At 42.5% G+C, this 18,970-nt stretch overlaps 1 protein-coding gene across 5 annotated transcripts in view; it reads left to right on the plus strand.

Annotated features, from left to right (window-relative positions):
• Positions 1 to 18,970, plus strand: part of PIK3R4 (phosphoinositide-3-kinase regulatory subunit 4) — a 78,689-nt gene that overhangs the window by 29,665 nt on the left and 30,054 nt on the right. For all 5 annotated transcript variants that reach the window (XR_011568735.1, XM_070796968.1, XM_070796983.1 and 2 more), the window contains 4 exons: positions 6,461 to 6,606; positions 8,800 to 9,003; positions 16,318 to 16,519; positions 18,421 to 18,608. Coding sequence is in view for 4 of the 5 variants with exons in the window: in XM_070796968.1 (XP_070653069.1) it covers positions 6,461 to 6,606; positions 8,800 to 9,003; positions 16,318 to 16,519; positions 18,421 to 18,608 (740 nt within the window). In the remaining variant the exon portion in view is untranslated. The remainder of the gene's footprint in view (positions 1 to 6,460; positions 6,607 to 8,799; positions 9,004 to 16,317; positions 16,520 to 18,420; positions 18,609 to 18,970) is intronic.

An 18,970-nucleotide genomic window follows, 5' to 3' on the forward strand; every position in this document is an offset into this window, starting at 1 on the left:
TGAAGTTCTTTGTATCCGTTAGCTGCTTACCGACACAGTAATGCTGTGCGAAAATCAACCACGAGATCTCAGGAAGCGCTGCAGTCAGGTTCTCATCATGCATCTAGGTGTGAGCTCTGTGGGCGGCTCTGCTTCAGGCCTTGCGTCTCCCGGACTGTCTGTGGGGACTGGGATGTATCTGTGCCCTCCTGGGCCCATGTCGGAGGGGCAGCAGCTACCCAGGTGACGTCCTGGGTGGTGGCAGAAGCCTAGCTGTGTTGCGCATTTCGAGCCTCTGTCTGTTACACCTCAGACGTTCCATTGGCTAGAGCAGGTGCTGTGACTGAGACGAGGGGCGGCCGGAGATGGACCCTTTGTGCAGGTGAGCGCCAGGTAAGGGTGTGACTGTAACACAGGTAACACAGAGGACTGGACCGCTGATTCAGCCTCGTCTTCTGCCCAACTTCTGCCAGGTCGTCTTGAATTGAGTTACCTTTTGGAGGTTTTTCAGTGTTTTTCCAGCCCTCATTTTCTTTATTGTCAGAGGGAAACTCCAGCCCTTCCATCGTTGGCTGTCTCAGAAGCTGTAGGGTGTTAATGGAATAACCAAAATCACCTCCATGTGTAGAAGAATTGGAAATGGAAAAACTCTGGAGACAGATACCTTGAACAATTTTTTTCTCTTGCCCTATTTAAGTAATATTAGTACAAAATAGGATTTTTTTTTATCATTTCTTATTTTTTAAATTTATTGTTTATGGAACTGGGCCTGGTTTGTAACGTCATCCAGGTTTCATGTGTACAGCATTGTATTTCTGCTTCTGTGCACACTGCAGTGTGCTCCCCACCAAAAATCGGGTTTCTGTCCACCATCGTTCAGTTGATCTCCTTTACCTGTCTTGCCCTCTTCCCTGCCCCTCCCTGTCTGGTAACTGTTACGGTGTCCTCCGTATTTATACGCTGCTTTTTTTTTTGGCTGAGTTCATTTATTATTTTTTGTTTGTTTTTTGTGTGCCACACATAAATGAAATCATATGGTATTTTTCTTTCTCTGTCTGACATATTTAACTTAGCTTAATACACTGAAGGTCCGTCCATGTCGTTGCAAGATTTTGCTTTTTTTATGGCTGATTAACATTCCATCCCATCTTTATTCCAGATCTTCTTTATCCATTGACGGGCACTTAGGTTATTCCCCATCTTGGCTGTTGTAAATAAAGCTGTAATGAGCATAGGGGTGCATACATCTTTTTGAATTAGTGTTTTATTGTTCAGATAAGTCACTTACATGTGGCACACCAAACAGCCAGGAATAGCTGGGTCTTATGGGAGTTCTGTTCTCACCTTTCTGAGGAGTCTCCACAGTGTTTTCCATAGTGACTCCTCCAGTCTCCACTTCTGCAGTGTGAAAAAGGTTTCCTTTTCTACACACGCTTTCCAGCACTTGCTGTTTCTCATCTTTTTGATAACAGCCATGCTAAGAGTGTGAGGTGATAGCTCATTGTGATTTTGATTTGCATTTCCCTTATAATCAATGATGGTGAAAATCTTCACGTGTCTGCCAGCCAACTGTATGTCTTCTTTGGAGAAATTCAGCTCCTCTGCCCATTTATTATGCAGGTTGTTGTTTTTTGGCTGTTGAATTGTCTGAGTTCTTTATATATATTGACATTAACCCCTTATCAGCTACAGGCCTTGCAGATAGCTTCTCCCACTCAGTAGGTTGTCTATTTTGTTGACGATTTCTTGTTTTGTGCAGAAGCTTTTTAGTTTGGTGTCGCCCCATTTGTTTATTTTTGTTTCTCTTATCTGAGGAGACATGTCTAAAGATTTTTGCCCAGACTTTTGTCAGAGAGCATGCTGTTTATGTTTTCATTAGTTCCGTTTTTCCAGCACTGTTTAAGAGACTGGCCTTTCTCCATTGTATATCATGTGCACTTGTCCACAAGTGTGGGTTTATTTCTCTCTGGGTGATGCTCTATCCACTGATGTAAGTGGGGTGTTAAAGTCCCCTAGTTCCCCTCTTGGACTTCCCTGGTGGCTCAGACGGTAAAGCATCTGTCTACAATGTGAGAGACCTGGGTTTGATCCCTGGGTTGGGAAGATTCCCTGGAGAAGGAAATGGCAACCCACTCCAGTACTCTTGCCTTGAAAATCCCACGGATGGAGGAGCTTGGTGCAGGCTACTATCCATGGGGTCGCAAAGAGTCGGGCACGACTGAGTGACTTCACTCACTTTAGTTCCTCTCTTGCTGTCAGTTCTTCCTTTAGGTCTGATAATGATCGTTTGTATGTTTTGATGCTCCTGAGTTAGCTATGTGTGTGTGTATGTATATATAAATCACTGTTATGTCTTCCCGATGAATTGTCCATTTTATCCTTATATACTGTTCATCTTTGTCTTTGGTTACCTTTTTTGGCTTGAAGCCTGTTTTACTTGATATGAGTATGGATACATTCCTTCTGTTTAGGCTGTAATTTGGAGTCTTCTGTCCCTTCACTTTGAGCCTATGTTTGTCCTTAGAGCCGAGGTAAGTGTCCTGGTGGCAGCATATATAGTTGGGTCTTATTTTTCCTTTTAACCTTTTATCTTGTATCGGGTTATAGCCGATTAGCACTGTTGTGACAGTTTCAGCTGAACAGCAAAGGACTGAGCCATACATAACATGTACCCATTCTCCCTGAACTCCCCTCCCATCCAGGCTGCCACGTGACATTGAGAGAGTTTCATGTGCTATAGGGTAGTTCCCTGTTGGTTATCCATTTCCAGTATAGCAATGTGCACAAATCTACCCCAAGCTCCCCACCTGTGCCTTCCACCATCCTTCCCCATGGCAACCATAGTTTCATTCTCCAAGTCTGTGAGTCTCTTGCTGCTTTGCAGATCAGTTAATTTGAAACATTTGCTTTTAGGTTCCACATATAAGGGATGTCATGGGCTTCCTTGGTGGCCCCTATGGTAAAGAATCTGCCTGCAATGAGGGAGACCTGGCTTTGGTCCCTGGGTGGGGAAGATCCACTGTAGAAGGGAATGGCCACCCACTCCAGTATTCTTGCCTGGAGAATCCCGTGGACAGAGGAGCCTGACAGGCTACAGTCCATGTGGTTACCATGAGGTTTATATGAAACATCTCATAGGTACATGTGTCTTTTTCAGTTCTGGTTTCTTCACAGGGTATATGCCTAGGAGTGGGATTGCTGGGTTATATGGTGGGTTTTTTAAGGAATTTCCATACTGTCTTCCATAGTGGCTCTATCAGTTTACTTTCCCACCAACAGTGCAAGAGGATTCCCTTTTCTCCTCACCCTCTGCAGTATTTATGGTTTGTAGACTTTTCGACGATGGCCATTCTGACCAGTGTGAGGTGATATCTCACTGTAGTTTTGATTTGTAGTTTCCTCTTCATTTATTTATATATATATGACATATATATCATTGGAAGGACTGATGCTGAAGCTGAAACTCCAGTACTTTGGCCACCTGATGCGAACAGCTGACTCATTTGAAAAGACCCTGATGCTGGGAAAGATTGAGGGCAGGAGGAGAAGGGGACGACAGAGGATGAGATGGTTGGATGGCATCACTGACTCGATGGACATGGGTTTGAGTAAACTCTGGGAGTTGGTGATGGACAGGGAGGCCTGGCATGCTGTGGTTCATGCACTCGCAAAGAGTTGGACACGACTGAGCAACTGAACTGAACTGAACTTCATTTATTTGGACTTCTGTGTTTTTAAGTTTGTTCCTTCATTTGTGTAATATTTGTCTGCCTTTTCACGATTGTTTTTTAAACTTAATGTGTTTGAGGTCTCCTTTTCCCAGGCTTCAAGCTTGAATTCTTTCTTCCTTTTGGTTTCTGCCCTCTAAGGTTGGTCCAGTGGTTTGTGTAAGCTTCATATAGGGTGAGATTTGTGCTGAGTTTTTGTTTGTTTGTTTGTTTTTCCTCTGATGGGCAAGGCTGGGTGAGGTGGTGATCCTGTCTGCTGATGATTGGGTTTGTATTTTTGTTTTGTTTGTTGTTCAGATGAGGCATCCTGCACAGGGTGCTGCTGGTGGTTAGGTGATGCTGGGTCTTATATTCAGGTGGTTTCCTGTGTGTGAGTTCTCACTGTTTGATACTCCCTAGGGTTAGTTCTCTGGTTGTCTAGGCTTAAAGTCAGTGCTCCCACTCCAGAGGCTCAGGGCTGGATCTCGCCAGTCCCAGCACAAAGGGGCTCCTCGTGTGTTCTTATTCTAGAGACATGGGGTTTAAAGGTTTCAGTTTCAGACACTGGGACCTCCTTGCAGCGATGACGGTGGTCAGTGTTTTTCTGGTGAATCGGGAGAAAGATTTCCTGTTTTCCTCCGGGGAAGCCTGCCCGCACCTCGCGCACCTTGGCGGGCTCCTTGCAGTCACAGAAGCTGAGCCCTGTGCGGGGCTCCAGAAGACCTCAGAAGATGCCTTCTGACCTTTCGGTGGGATGGTCACTGAAGGGGGTGGTCCTTCTCGGGTGCTGGTGCCATTCTGTTTTCTCAGAGGCGTCCTTGCTCGCTGACAGAGTCATAAACGCAAACAACTTTTTGTGTGTGTGTGTGTGTTTTAGTCTCTTTGGTTAAGTGTTCCTTCTGTTCATTAATTTCATTCCTGAGCTCACTGGACTATCTCTGTGAGTTTTCCTGTGGCTCTTTGAGTTTCCTCATGACAGCTATCTGGAATTCTCTGTCAGATCCCTGTATTCAGTGGCTTTAGTTTCTGGAGATTTTTCATTTCCTTTTTGTGACACAATCTTCCTGCTGTTCTTCAGGGTGCTTGATGAGGGTGTTTCTCTTCCTGTGCCTTGGAAATAGTGAACACTTCTTGATTCTGATTCACCACGCTGGAAGGCAGTAGTCTTTCTCTGCTGTCCGTTAGGTGGCACTATAGCCTAACTTTTAGAGTTCCTTTGTCTGTGCTGCCTCTGGTTATCTTTGGGAGCCCGAGGTTCCCACCCTCTGCTGCCTCGTTAGAGGTGTTGCCCCGCAACCTCCTGGCCGCTCCCGAGCCTCTGGTGGCGGTGTGCCTTGCACTGCCGCTGTTGCTAGCGTCACTGCCCGGGCACCAGGGTAGTGGGCCCTTGGTCACGTGCAGCCCCAGGCACTGCTCTCACAGGAGAGGGGAGGGTGGACAGGAGCTGGGGTCACGGGCCCATCTCTGACCAGTCTGGTGTTGCAAGGTCTGAGGGCTTTGCTGCCGTGGCGGGAGGTGTGGGGGCTGGAGTTGTGGGCGCCTCTGTGACTAGGGGGACGGGGTCCTGGCCCACTGCCGCCCGGTCACCGGAGGCTGTCGGTGCTGCTGCAGGGGAGGCCAGAGCCGTGAGAGCCGCCGCCTCTGGGGCTGCAGCTCAGCTGCTGTGGGCGAAGGGCAGACTGAAGTCACCACTGTGTATTCCCTGGTCCCACCTTCCCTGTTTGCTCCGGTCCCCCCACCTCTAGATGTCTAGGTAAGTGGAATTCTGCACCTGGTTGTGTTGGGCAGAGGCACCTTTGTTGAGTTTTTGGTGTTGTACTGATTGTAGAGTAAAAAAGGAAGACAAAAGGAGCATCTCACTCCACCATAGTATTGACTTTGTGATGACAGAATTCTTATTTCTCTGTTAGCCTGAATTTCTTATGACGTCAGTATTCTCTAAATGATGATGTCTTTGTATTCTCAGAACTAATAGGTTTTTGCTTTATTGTTGTTAAATCCAGTTAGTTTAGCTGTTTGACTTTTATCCTAAATCTTCAGTTAGTTGAAATCATTGACTTTAAGTGTCGTACAGAAAATAGTTAAAAGATGTGAAAGATACTCATTGAATTTTGTGGTTTAATCTTACATCTTAACTCTTTAACAATGGGCAGCATATGTTTTCTGCCTTTCAGTCTCAATTCATATTGCCTTGTGAATGCATTCATGAGTATTGTATTCAATACAATCAGATCTTTGTATTTAAATGAGTGTCAGTCAGGTGAGATCATTCCCTTAATCCAAACTGTGACTTGGAGGAGAAACGCCTTCGCTGTTTCCTTGCCCTCTGTGTGGTGGCTGTGCATCCCTGAACCTCCCTTGGGTGCATTATATGGGGTCACAGTCTGCCGTGTGCTGCCGGGACTCAGGTCTCTGTCCTGTGGTTTTTAACTCAGTCTCTTGAGTGAGTATGTGTCCCCAATCTTCAGCCCTGACTACAAACATAACAGTTTGAATCCCAAGGAAAGAGGGAACTGTTTTGCTCTCTTATGGTATTGTTCATATTTATGGGTGGGAATAATATAATGTCAGTATGTTCACCTGGCTCAGTTTATGTCCCAGGACAGTCAGAGGCAACCTGATAGTAACATTTGGTATAATCCCTTTATCAATAGTGTTATAAGGTAAAAATTTGTTTATCTTAATAGTGGGAAACTCTTTATGAACATGGTATCTTGATAGTACGGACCTCTTTATGAACATGGTTTAATCCATGCCTTTTTTTTCCCTCTTAGCCCCCTTTCTGTGTCATCCCAACCTATGGATACGCTATGGTGCTGTGGGATTTATCACTGTGGTAGCTCACCAAATAAGCACAGCTGATGTCTACTGCAAACTGATGCCTTACCTTGACCCATATATTACTCAGCCAATAATACAGGTATGCATGTTCCAGCTTGGAATCAACCCTCCCTTCCAACTGTGCCCCTTTAAGAAAAAGGTTTGGAGAGTCCTATTTTTATTTAAAGTTTTAAAGATTTAAATTGGACTGTAGACTTTTCACATTTCTTTTGCGGTAGTTAATGTTAATGAACAAACGCTCTGGACTATGAGAGGAGCCAGGGAGCTGGTATGCTGTCCATCATGTTGAGTGTAATGCAGCTCCGTGGCTCACCCTTTCTCCTTTCGTGTGGTGTCTGAAGCGTCTGCTGTTACGGGAAGTGTAGCAGGAATATATATTGATGGACCTGCTTTTGTATAGCTGATTCCAGCCCAAGTCCACATTGATAATAAATTGGAAGCAGGCTTTTTCCAAAATTGGTTTTTAGAGCACTCACTGGTTCTGGTTTTTTTTTTTTTATCTAAAGACAACTGACCCCTCTTGCTCCCTGCTCCTCCCCCACCCTTTCCTAAGCAGTGTAGCACTTGTTGATAAACTTTGGGTCTTTGGTTTGTACAAGGCAGTTATTTATCCAGCTTGTCAGTGTATATACCCTTCATTTTGCTGAATAGCCAGCTATCAAAATATTGATAGATGTTTAAATTGAATGGACTTTTGAGAGGTGATTCTAGTTGCTAAAGCATCCTAAAATACCTGTTTTTCTTTTGCAAGTTCCTATTCCTCTCTAGCTTTCTCCTACTTTTATAAGCCCAGTGTGCCTTCCCTGTGGTTGGAGAAAATGGCCTTGGATATCCTCTGCAAATAAGTGGCTATGACTGCCTTCCGTCTTTACTTTTCATAATAGAGTAATCCAACGTGGGGAATCATCATTCTTTCTTTCATAGAGTTTGTAAATTAAAATTTTCATCCTGAGAACAATTTATGTATCCTTGAAAGATAGATAATATTGCTAAAACATGACCTTTTTTGAAGTTTATTAAGGCTTTCTTAGAAGCCAGGTCTAGAGATTCCTACTGCTTTGACTGCTTATTCTATTTTGAGCCATAGAAGTTTGGCTCTTTGGAGAAGGCAATGGCAGCCCACTTCAGTACTCTTGCCTGGAAAATCCCACAGACTGAGGAGCCTGGTAGGCTGCAGTCCATGGGGTCACAAAGAGTCAGACACGACTGAGTGACTTCACTTCACTCACTCCATACTTTATCACTGGAGAAGAAAATGGCAACCTACTCCAGTATTCTTGCCTGGAGAATCCCATGGACAGGGAGCCTGGCAGGCCGTGGTCCATGGGGTCGCAGAGAGTTAGACACGACTGAAGTGACTGAACAAGCAAGCAAGTTTGGCTCTTAAACTATTAAGAAAGAAAGAAGTGTTTCTGGGATTGAAAAATTAGATTCATTTGTAATAACTTTTAGTTGTGTTTCACTAAAATAAACCTGATATTAACGTGGTTTGTTAGAAATTGCACCATTCTCCTTGTTTTTCAGAAATTGTTATTAGTGTTACTTTTTGCTTTTATCATTGTTGTATATTTTGAAAGGCCAGGTTTAGGAGCTGAGAGACTGCTTATCTATATGCTTCACAGTTCTCACTTTTCTGCAATTTGGATTAGACAAAAGATACCTTTGTATGCTGGTTTCTTTTGGCCAACTCACCAGGTAGTTAAATCTATCTAAAAAAGTCCTCTTGGTTACTGTTTAACTCCTTTTATTATAAATGCATTGACAAGGAGAATATTCTTGGGGATTAAAAATGAACAGATTTTAAGAACTCTATGGAGAGAGTAATGTTTTTTAGAAGTGGTTGAAGCTGTTGGGAAAACCTGATGACTGAAGGGTGGCCTTGTGGCTGTTGAGCATCTTCTCTGGATTAGTACCTTTTGGCTGTTAGACCTGCAAACTTCAGATACTTCATAGATCTGGAAATTCATCTGATGCTTTAAGATCTAGAAAACTTGGGGTCTAAACTTTTCTAGTCTGGACATTGGTAATATTCAAGTATGATAGACACAAATGTATACTCAGATGCTAAAAATGAATGAAGAAATACCTTCACTCTCTAAAGGTCCCTGGTGTTCTTTTTTCTTCTAAGCAAAAGTTGCAGATGTCAATATCTCCCGTTTTCTTAGAAAATGAATGCCCATGTTAACTTTACACAGGTTATATTTATTGAATTTGAAAACAGCTGTACTGTATGTTATATCTTTGGCTGATTCTTTTTATTTTTCTAATATAGATTGAAAGAAAACTTGTTCTACTCAGTGTTTTAAAAGAGCCAGTAAGTCGTTCTATATTTGATTATGCTTTGAGGTCTAAAGATATCACTAGCTTGTTCAGACATCTTCACATGCGTCAGAAGAAGCGAAACGGGTCTCTTCCTGACTGCCCTCCACCCGAGGATCCTGCCATAGCACAGCTGCTGAAGAAGTTGCTTTCACAGGTAGTATCACCTTTCCGGAATCTTACATTTAAATGCAGATTTTATAAAAACATGGAGGGATACATCTAGCATGTAAAAATATTTTTGATTAAGTTGTAGCATAGCAAATGAGTAAATTAATCTGACAGATATGCATTTGCTTTGGTATCTAAGGCATGCTGTGACGATGATAAGGCACTGGGTTGAGTTAAATAAGGAATCATGGGAGACTGTGTAAGTTTGTTTGTGGTTACTGGCTATGTACATGAGGGAAAAAGTAGATACAACCTTAGATTTAAGTAATATTCTCGATTGCATTTTATATTTCGTCAAAAATATAAAGAAATTCAGTTAGAAAAAAAAATTACAGAACACAAATGCAATAAAACTCTTGGTTTAATTTAGCTCAAAATTTAGAGTCTTCACTACATGCAAACAGCTGAAATGCTGGGACTTATAATGTGTCTTAGATTGAATAAACCAGCAGTTTAGTGCTGTATCTTGCAAATCTGTGGATCTGAATCCTTGTTAACAAATCTCGTTAGAACTAGGAATCCTTGTTATTATGCTTGGCATTATTTAAATCTAGACTCAGCATCCTGTTCTAGAGGGGACGTGTGGATCCTAGAGAAGACAAAGTAGGAGTGTAACTCGTTAGAAATAAAGGGTACGGTTCCTGAAAAGATGTTCAGTGGGCCTTAAAGCGAATGCTTGGGGTCACTGTTAATGAGTGTCTTTAAGTCTGTGGGACATGATGTTTAAGAACATGAGTATCGGTCACTATCTTGTCTAAGAGAAAAGAAGAGAGAACACCTCTGCTGCGGAGAGAGAATAGGTCAGCTTCGGGAGATAAATCCTTTCTCACATCGATGCCTGTTACTGAATATCCGGTGCTGTCTGATGCCCAGATATCGGTTTGGGTGATTGAACTCTGCAATAGGCTTCTGTGGATGCTGGTTAATAACCCATCTTGGTTCTTTGAGGTCTAACTTTATCTGGAGACTTGAGCTGCCTCTGAAAGTCCCTTGCAACCCAGTGGTTCTGTTTCCTGTGTTTCAGAGGACTTCAATTTGATATGACTTGAATTGCCAGAGAGCTTGTTTCTTTGAGTTTTCTTTTAACCTTGGCTTGTACATTAGATGTATTTTCCAGTTTATGGAAAATTGGATATTGAATCACATCTTCCAGTTCTTTCTCCAGAGCAAGTAATTCTTATCAAAAAGATTTCCGCATGCATTAAAAACCACCCCAGTTTAGATGTTTCTTGGAGCTTGAATAGTGTAATTCTTTTGTATTTCTCTCTTCCATGCAAATCCTGTTTATTAAGTTGAAATCTTCTATGCGGAAGTTTTCTCTTCCGTGTAGGTCGTTAGTTATTTTGTGGAACCGCCTAAGCTCCTGATTGTTGCTTTTCACCTTGCCGTGGGTGTCAGTTTTCCGCTGCCACGGGTAAAGGGAGGGCAAGGGGAGGGGCAGCATGCCTCCCTTTACCCTTGGCATAGCCCTTCTGCATCCTGCTGCTCTTCTTCCCAGCCCCAGGGCCCTGCTGCTCCCCGGCACCAGCCCCCATCACTGGGGTCCCAGTGAAAGCACTGCACTCTGACTGACTTGTATTCCTGAGTCTCAGTGCTTGAGGTCCTCACTCATCTCTCCTTCCTGTGAGTGGAAACGGGGATATGCTGTCTCTGTGAATAATCTTAGGAGACTAGTCACAGATAGTCTCAGAAGACTCCTCAGGGGCAAGGATGCTCTGCTTTAAGGGCTAGGTGCTGCTGCTGGAAAGGACAGCAGGCTAGAGTCTCCGAGGCCCTGGGCAGCAGCAGCACAGCACTGGCTTCCCCAGGTTGAGAACACGCAGTGAGTCTACTTTCTGTGTTGTGTGCCTGTCCTTGAAATAGATTTGATGAGTAGATATTGGCATCATTTCATTAGATAAGGAAGCTGAGGCTCAGTGAGGGTAGTTAAGCTCCTGTGCATGCACACTTAGTGAACATTACATTTCAAAGCTAATGTTGGAACCTAAACCTGTCTTCACTCTGCATGCCTCCCCAAGTCCCCCACCCCCGCAAAGTGCCATCGTGCCTCTCAAAGTGCCCAGAGGATAAGGGACTAAAGCTGAGAGTCTTGCTGGGGTTTTATGTGGACTTAGGAAGAGGCCTCTGGGCCGCTCATCTCTTCCAGCCCTTTGTGAGTCTGTCTTTTTGGTCCCTTTGCTACTGAGTTTGTTGGGATTACTAGAAGAGGCCTGGAGCCAGAGGCGGTTTTGGAGGTGGGAACTGAGTCCTTGTCCTAATGTTAGGAATACAGAGGGGAGAAATTAGCCTCTGCAGAGTTTACCCTCCTGCAGAATTTTTTTTTTTTTTTTTGCTCGGGGTTCTTCAGTGCTCTTTTCTGTAGTACCACTTGGGGACACTTGAGATACGGTGTGACTAAAATAGGCCTTTCCAGAGCAGCCTAGTGTTGTTTCTCTGATATATTCAGAGCACCAGATAATAGACTTAAAGTACACTTCTGGAATTACCTCTGTGGGAGTTGAAATCTGCCTGTACTCCAGATTTTCAATAGGATTTCCTATCTGGAGGTAACACATGTCAGGATTATTTTAGATTGATCTCATCTATGAGAGCTCCCTGTTTTTTTCATATTCATTTAATCAGATACTAGAACAGACACTTTAACTAACATTTTAAACTTTTACATATTTTTAACTAAAAAGATTTTGACTTGGTAGTATAGATGCATGGTGTAAAATTGAAAAGCTGTATAAGAAGATATACAATAAAATGTAAGTTTTCGTCTAATCTCTGACTCCTGGCCATCCGTTTTTCTTTCTCTGTTGATTGTGAATTTTATACTGTTGGGTGCTGAATCCCTTTACACTACACAGTTGGCCCTCTATATCCACACATTCCACATCCATGAATTCAACCAACCGTGGGTCGAAAATATTAAAAAAAAAAAAAAATTCCAGAAAGTTCCAAAGAGCAAAACTTGAATTTGCCTCATACTGGTAACTGTTAACATTGTATTTACAACTTTTTACATAATATTTACATTGTTTTAGATATTATAAGTAATCTAGAGGTAATTTAAAGTATATAGGAAGATGTTTGTAGGTTCCTTGCAAATACTGTGCTGCCATTTTATTTAGAGGATCAAGCATCTGTGGATTTTGTTGGGGGTCCTGAGGATGGCTATATTGTGTTGGATTTGTTCTGTAGTTAAAGTTATTTGGAGTTGGTTTGATGATGTTAAGCCTTGGTTTTGAGCTTTGTTAGAAGAGATCCAGATCAGCCTTTGGTCAGTGGCCAGCTTAGCTTGATTCCTAGGGACTTGTGAGGACATGATGTTCTCTGTGGCAAGAGGGGTCTCACTTCCGGCTGGTAGGAGCAGAGTGAGTGATCCTCAGCCTTGTCAGCTCTGGGGTTATTTGGCTTGCTGCTTTCTGTTGCCTTTTCCTGGTCCCAGGTGTTGGTGTTCATACGCATGTAGCTCAGCACTCAGTGGGAGACTGGTGGCGCCCTGACCACAGCTCTTGCTTGGCAGGGGATCTCTCTTCTTCAGGGCTCTGCCCCATTCTTGGCCGTTTGGCTTCCTGGAACTCTGATTTGTCTCTTGAATGTGGCTCTGATGAACTCTGAGTCCCCCCCACCATCGCCCTCCTCACGCCATGGCCTGGAAACTCTCCAAAGAGTAAGCTGGGACAGTCATAGGACTCACCTTTATCTGGGGGAATCAGAGCCCTGTGCTTCCTGTTTTCCAGTGTCTGAAATGTGTCATATCGTATTTTTTGTCTGGTTTTAAAGTTGTTTTAAATGAGAGGGTAAATCTTGTCCCTGTTATACATCATGGCTGGAAGCAGAAGTCTGACGGATATTAAGGGACTACACTTTTGCTGTAAACAATAGAATGGGAAAGATGAGATCTCTTCAAGAAAATTAGAGATACCAAGGGAACCGTTCATGCAAAGATGGGCTCAATAAAGGACAGAAACGGTGTGGATCTAACAGAAGCAGAAGATATTAAGAAGAGTTGGCAAGAATATACAGAAGAACAGTACAAAAAAGATCTTCGGACCCAGATAATCACGGTGTGAGATCACTAACCTGCAGGCATACATCCTGGAGTGCAGTGTTAAGTGGGCCTTAGGATGCATCACTACGAACAAATGCACTCAATATGCCAGCAGATTTGGAAAACTCAGCAGGGGCCGCAGGACTGAAAAAGGTCAATTTTCATTCCAGTCCCAAAGAAGGGCATTGCCAAAGAATGCTCAAATTACCGCACAATTGCACTCATCTCACACACTAGCAAAGTAATGCTCAGAATTATCCAAGTCAGGCTTCAGTAGTACGTGAACCATGAACTTACAGATGTTCAAGTTGGATTTAGAAAAGGCAGAAGAACCAGAGATCAAATTACCAACCTCTGATGAATCATCGAAAAAGCAAGAGAATTCCAGAAAAACATCTGCTTCATTGATTATGCCAAAGCCTTTGACTGTGTAGATCACAACAAACTGTGGAAAATTCTTCAAGAGATGGGAATATCAGACCACCCTCCATGCCTCCTGAGAACGCTGTATGCAGGTCAGGAAGAAACAGAACTGGACATGGAACAACAGACTGGTTCCAAATGGGGAAAGAAGTATGTCAAGGCTGTATATTGTCCCCCTGCTTATTTAACTTATATGCAGAGTACATCATGAGAATTGCTAGGCTGGATGAAGCACAAGTTAGAATCAAGATTGCCGGGAGAAATATCAATAACCTCAGATATGCAGATGACACCACCCTTATGGCAGAAAGTGAAGAACTAAAGAGCCTCTTGATGAAAGTGAAAGAGGAGCATGAAAAAGCTGGCTGAAAGCTTAACATTCAGAAAACTAAGATCATGGCATCTGCTCCCATCACTTCATGGCACATAGAAGGGGAAACAATGGAAACAGTGAGACTTTATTTTCTTGGGCTCCAGAATCACTGAAGATGGTGACTGCAGCTACGAAATTAAAGGACGCTTGCTCCTTGGAAGAAAAGCTATGACCAACCTAGACAGCCTATTAAAAAGCAGAGACATTATTTTGCCAACAAAAGTCCGTCTCATCAAAGCTATGGTTTTTCCAGTAGTCATGTATTGATGTGAGAGTTGGACTATAAAGAAAGCTGAGCGCTGAAGAATCGATGCTTTTGAACTGTGGTGTTGGAGAAGACTTGAAAGTCCCTGGGACTGCAGGGAGATCCAACCAGTCCATCTTAAAGGAAATCAGTCCTGAATATTCATTGGAAGGACTGATGCTGAGGCTGAAACTCCAATACGTTGGCCACCTGATGCGAAGAACTGACTCATTGGAAAAGACCCTGATGCTGGGAAAGATTGAAGGCAAGAGAAGGGGACGACAGAGGATGAGATGGTTGGATGACATCACCAACGCAATGGCCATGAGTTTGAGTATGCTTCGGGAGTTGGTGATGGGACGGGGAAGCCTGGTGTTCATGGGTTCGCAAAGAATCAGACACGACTGAGCAACTGAACTGAGCTAATTGTCCTTGTCAGGGTTTTTTCTTTGTTTTTTGATGATGCATTCCTAACATTTTTTTAATTGAGATATAGTTCATAGTGAAATTTAGTGTTTAAAAGCACACAGTTCAGTGGTTTTTAGTGTATTCACAAAGTTGTGAAACCATCACCACTAATTCTAGAACATTTTCTAGAATATGTGAAGTCGCTTAGTTGTGTCTGACTCTTTGGGACCCCATGGACTGTATGTAGCTTGCCAATCTCCCCCATCCATGGGAGTCTCCAGGCAAGAATACTGGAGTGGGTAGCCATTCCCTTCTCCAGGGGATCTTCCTGACCCAGGGATCAAACCCAGGTCTCCCGCATTGCAGGCTGACACTTTATCTTCTGAGCCACCAGGGAAGCCCCTGGAACATTTTCATCAGCCTGAAAAGAATGTCCTTTTCCATCAGCAGTCATTCCCTATTTGCTTCTCCCTCTGGCAGCCACTCAGTCTGCTTTGTGTTTCTGTGAATTTGCCTGTCTTGGATATTTCGTGTAAATGAGATCACACAGTATGTGACTTTTGTGACTGGCTGCTTTTGCTCAGCAGAATATGTTTAGAGCTCCATGGTTGGGGAGTCTCTCCACTCAGCCTTCTTTCTGGCCTTCCCTTGTGTGGACTGAAGCAGAGCCATCCTTTCCTATGAGCTGAAACGTAGGCTAAAAAAAGAGAAGAACTGTTAGCTGTGTCATTGTCTAAGTAGATTTTAGGAGAAATGTAAATAAATGAATTTCAGGTTAATATTGGAAAAAATTTGTCAAGGATATTGTACAAGTATTATACTTTAATGTTATTTTATTTCATTATTTCTTAGCTTTTTGACTTTCTAGAGTTGATTTTCCTCTTGTGCCAGTGGATTGTGACTATTACTTTAAGCTCCAGTTTTAGAGGGATTTTAGATTGAGGCCTTAGGGAATTGTCATTTTATTAGTTTTTTCATTTGCGTAATAAAAACATTCTACAGGAGTTCTTGGAGGTGGGAAAGTTAAGAAAATGCAGAACTGCTCCAAGTACCAGAATGTTTACTTTGCACATTGAATTCATTATTTAAATTAAGTAGTATTCATTAGCTGTCAGTTTGAAGTGTTTTGTCTTACGTGGATTAATTTACTAAAATTTTATAATCGTCTTATAAGATGGGTACTAGTAATTACCCTCATAGGTAAACAGAGGTCCAGAGAAAGTGGGTGGCTTGCTCACGGCCATACAGATTGTAAGTAATGCGGCTGGAATTTGAACCACAGCGGCCTGACTCTAGTCTTCCTGTTACCTTAGGATGCCAGTGTGTTGCTTACACTTGCCTGTCGGTCCATGAGGCGTGCGTTGAGAATGCTCAGAATGCGTTATGCATCACAGAGTGCCTTCCCAGCAGTGTCCCACCACACAGTCCACCACATCTAGGGACAAAGTCCAAGTACACACGCTTTCTTCTGCTTCCTGCACTTGCAGAAGTTATACATTAAAGGTCTACCAGGCACTGTAGTAAGTTCTTTGGAGATTTCAAAGGTGAATTGTACTTGGATGTTGCCTGTTAGAAAGAATGTTAAGATATAAATCATGATACAGAGTAGAAAATGCCCGGTAGAGGGAGAGTGTCCTCCGAGATCAGAGCACTGTTGTTCTGTATTGAGAATTCCCTTTTCTCTTACCTTTGCTTGCTTCATTTTACTGTTCTCACTCTTAAATTTTAAATTGAGTGGTCTGACCCTTCAGTTGTGAGTCATTTTGAGGCCTATTATTACTTGCAAAATAACCTAGGTTTTATTTGTTTTTAGGGAATGACAGAGGAAGAGGAAGACAAGCTTTTGGCTCTGAAAGACTTCATGATGAAATCTAACAAGGCAAAGGCCAATATAGTGGATCAGAGTCATCTCCATGATAGTAGTCAGAAAGGTGTAATTGATTTGGCAGCCTTAGGTATAACTGGGAGACAAGTTGATCTTGTTAAAACCAAACAGGAACCAGATGACAAGCGAGGTTAGTATATTTCTGTGTGTGTGTGTTAGCTTGTTATTACTAGTTATTTCATAAGTTTTTAGTAGTAAAACTAAGAAGTCACATTTCTCACATATAGAACTTTCAAATACAGTGAGTGAATGACTCCATTTATATTTAATAGCAAGAAGACTTGGGAGAGGAAAAGTGGAGAAGTGGACATACAGTTAAGAAATTAAGTAACTTTCCAAATTCATGGATTTGTACATGTGGAGTCAGAATTCAATCCAAAGTCTGACTCCAAAGCCTAGTTGCCTCTGCGGCAGTATATGATTGAAGGCAAAATTCTATTTTTTAATCCTTTAAGCACCAACCCAAGGTCAACAGTCTATGTAAAAAGAGGGTAAAGTTTCCGATCTTGTTACTAGTGGGTAACGGCCAGTGAATTGAATAGTCTTGCAAAGGAGAGATGCATTCATGATTTGAAAGTAAAAGTGTTAGTCGTACCGTCGTGTCTGACTCTCTGATCCCATGGACTGTAGCCCACCAGGCTCCTCTGTACATGGAATTTTCATGATTTTAAGTCTTGAGATTTAAACCTGTTGGCTCTTGTGATATTGATGTTGATTGTGTGAGGGTTTTAAAATCTCATGCATTCTTCCCTTTAACCTTTTTTGGAGATATACTGACTTCTAAGTACATGCCTTTTAAAATCCTTATATTCCAGCATCGGGCTTTCCCTGTGGCTGGGTGGTAAAAAATCCACCTGCTATGCAGGAGACACAGGTTTGATCCTTGGGTTGGGAAGATCCCCTGGAGAAGGAAATGGCAACCCACTTCAGTGTTCTTGCCTGGAAAATCCCATGGACAGAGGAGCCTGGTGGGCTACAGTCCATGTGGCTGCAAAGAGTTGGACACAATTTACAACCTAACAACAACATTCTAGTATCAGCTTTTGAGGGCAGCTGATGAATTACTTTAAAAAAAGAAAAGACCTCTAACTGTTGAACTTGGAATAAAGTATTTGCAACTTAACTATTAACGGTTTACAGCAGCGGTCCCCAACCTTTTTGGCACCAGTGGCTGACAGTTTTTCCACGGGTGAGGGATGAGGTTGGTTTCCGTTTCACTGGCTATTCACATTTTGCTGTGCAGCCTGGTTCCTATCCATCCATGACCTGGGGGTGGGGACCCCTGACTTATAGCCATAAAATGTTAAGCATTTATACCATTCATAAGAAAAACCACAAGCTCCCGAAAGAAAAATAGTGAAGGATTTGAACATACAAGTTATAGAATAGAGATACACATTTAAAAGGTAAACAGTGAAATGAATGCAAATAGAAATGAGATGCCATTCTCTGCCTTTGTGATTAGTGAAGACTGATGATGCTTGTCAGCAAGCGGCAGGGAATGGGCATTTTCACTAAATTCATTGTTTTTGAGCTTATAAATTGAACATATTATTAATACTATTATTTTTTACTATTTGACTTATATTTTCAGTTCTGGAAATTTCTCATAGAAACGCTGACAGACATGTGAAGGAATATGCATAAGAATGCAAATGACTTTTTATTTTTTCTTTTCTTCACCCCATGTAACTGATTCTGGATATAGAGAGGTCATATTTATCAGTGTAGTCAGGACATTTGAAAAAGTTATATTTTTGTTGGTTCTTCAGATAAAGTGGTTCCTTGAAATTGAGCTAGCCTTGGACAACTAGGAAGCAGTTAGGTCTGATTACTAACACTACTGAAAGTGCATCTGTCCATCTGTCCTAGAGATGAAATGAGAGCTAACATGTTTATGCGTGAATATAAATAAATCGGCCCTCATGAAGTCCATGTTGTCCCCCTTCCTCCAGCCCACACACGCAGAGTAATAAAAGCACGGATTTGTCATAGATGCTTCCTTCAGATTATTCTGATCTTTTTTCATAGCTAGAAAACATGTTAAACAAGACTCAAATGTCAATGAAGAGTGGAAAAGCATGTTTGGCTCTCTGGAGCCACCGAGCATGCAGCAGGCCCTGCCTAAAGGGAGTGATCAGGAGGTGGTGCCGGCTGGGAAGCCGCCTCGTTCCGAGTCCTCCGCTGCTGTCTGCGTCCCTTTGTCGACTTCTCCACAGGTATTGTCATCCCGGCAGTAGTGCGCTTTTTGTCTGTGGATCTCATTCTACTGTTTGGATGTTTAAAGGCTGTGTACTGTACTGGAAAAAATCAATACAGTGACTTGTCTTTTAGGAAGGATGTTTTTCTTTCCAGAAGAGGTTTATTTTCATAGCCAAAGAGAAATCTAGTATTGAAAGCACCTAATAAGGTGATCTGAAACTGGGGTGAGGTCGTCATTATGAACTATGATTCTACTCATAGGCTGCAGTGAACCTTTAAAATCTTCTTTTATTCTTCATTTAATATAGCATAGTTACATCTGTAAGATAGCAAAAATACTTCTATTAAGAAAAGTCCCAGGTTTACTCTGTGTGAGAAA

This window comes from Bos indicus, chromosome 1, assembly GCF_029378745.1.
Source record: "Bos indicus isolate NIAB-ARS_2022 breed Sahiwal x Tharparkar chromosome 1, NIAB-ARS_B.indTharparkar_mat_pri_1.0, whole genome shotgun sequence".
Taxonomy (NCBI): domain Eukaryota; kingdom Metazoa; phylum Chordata; class Mammalia; order Artiodactyla; family Bovidae; genus Bos; species Bos indicus.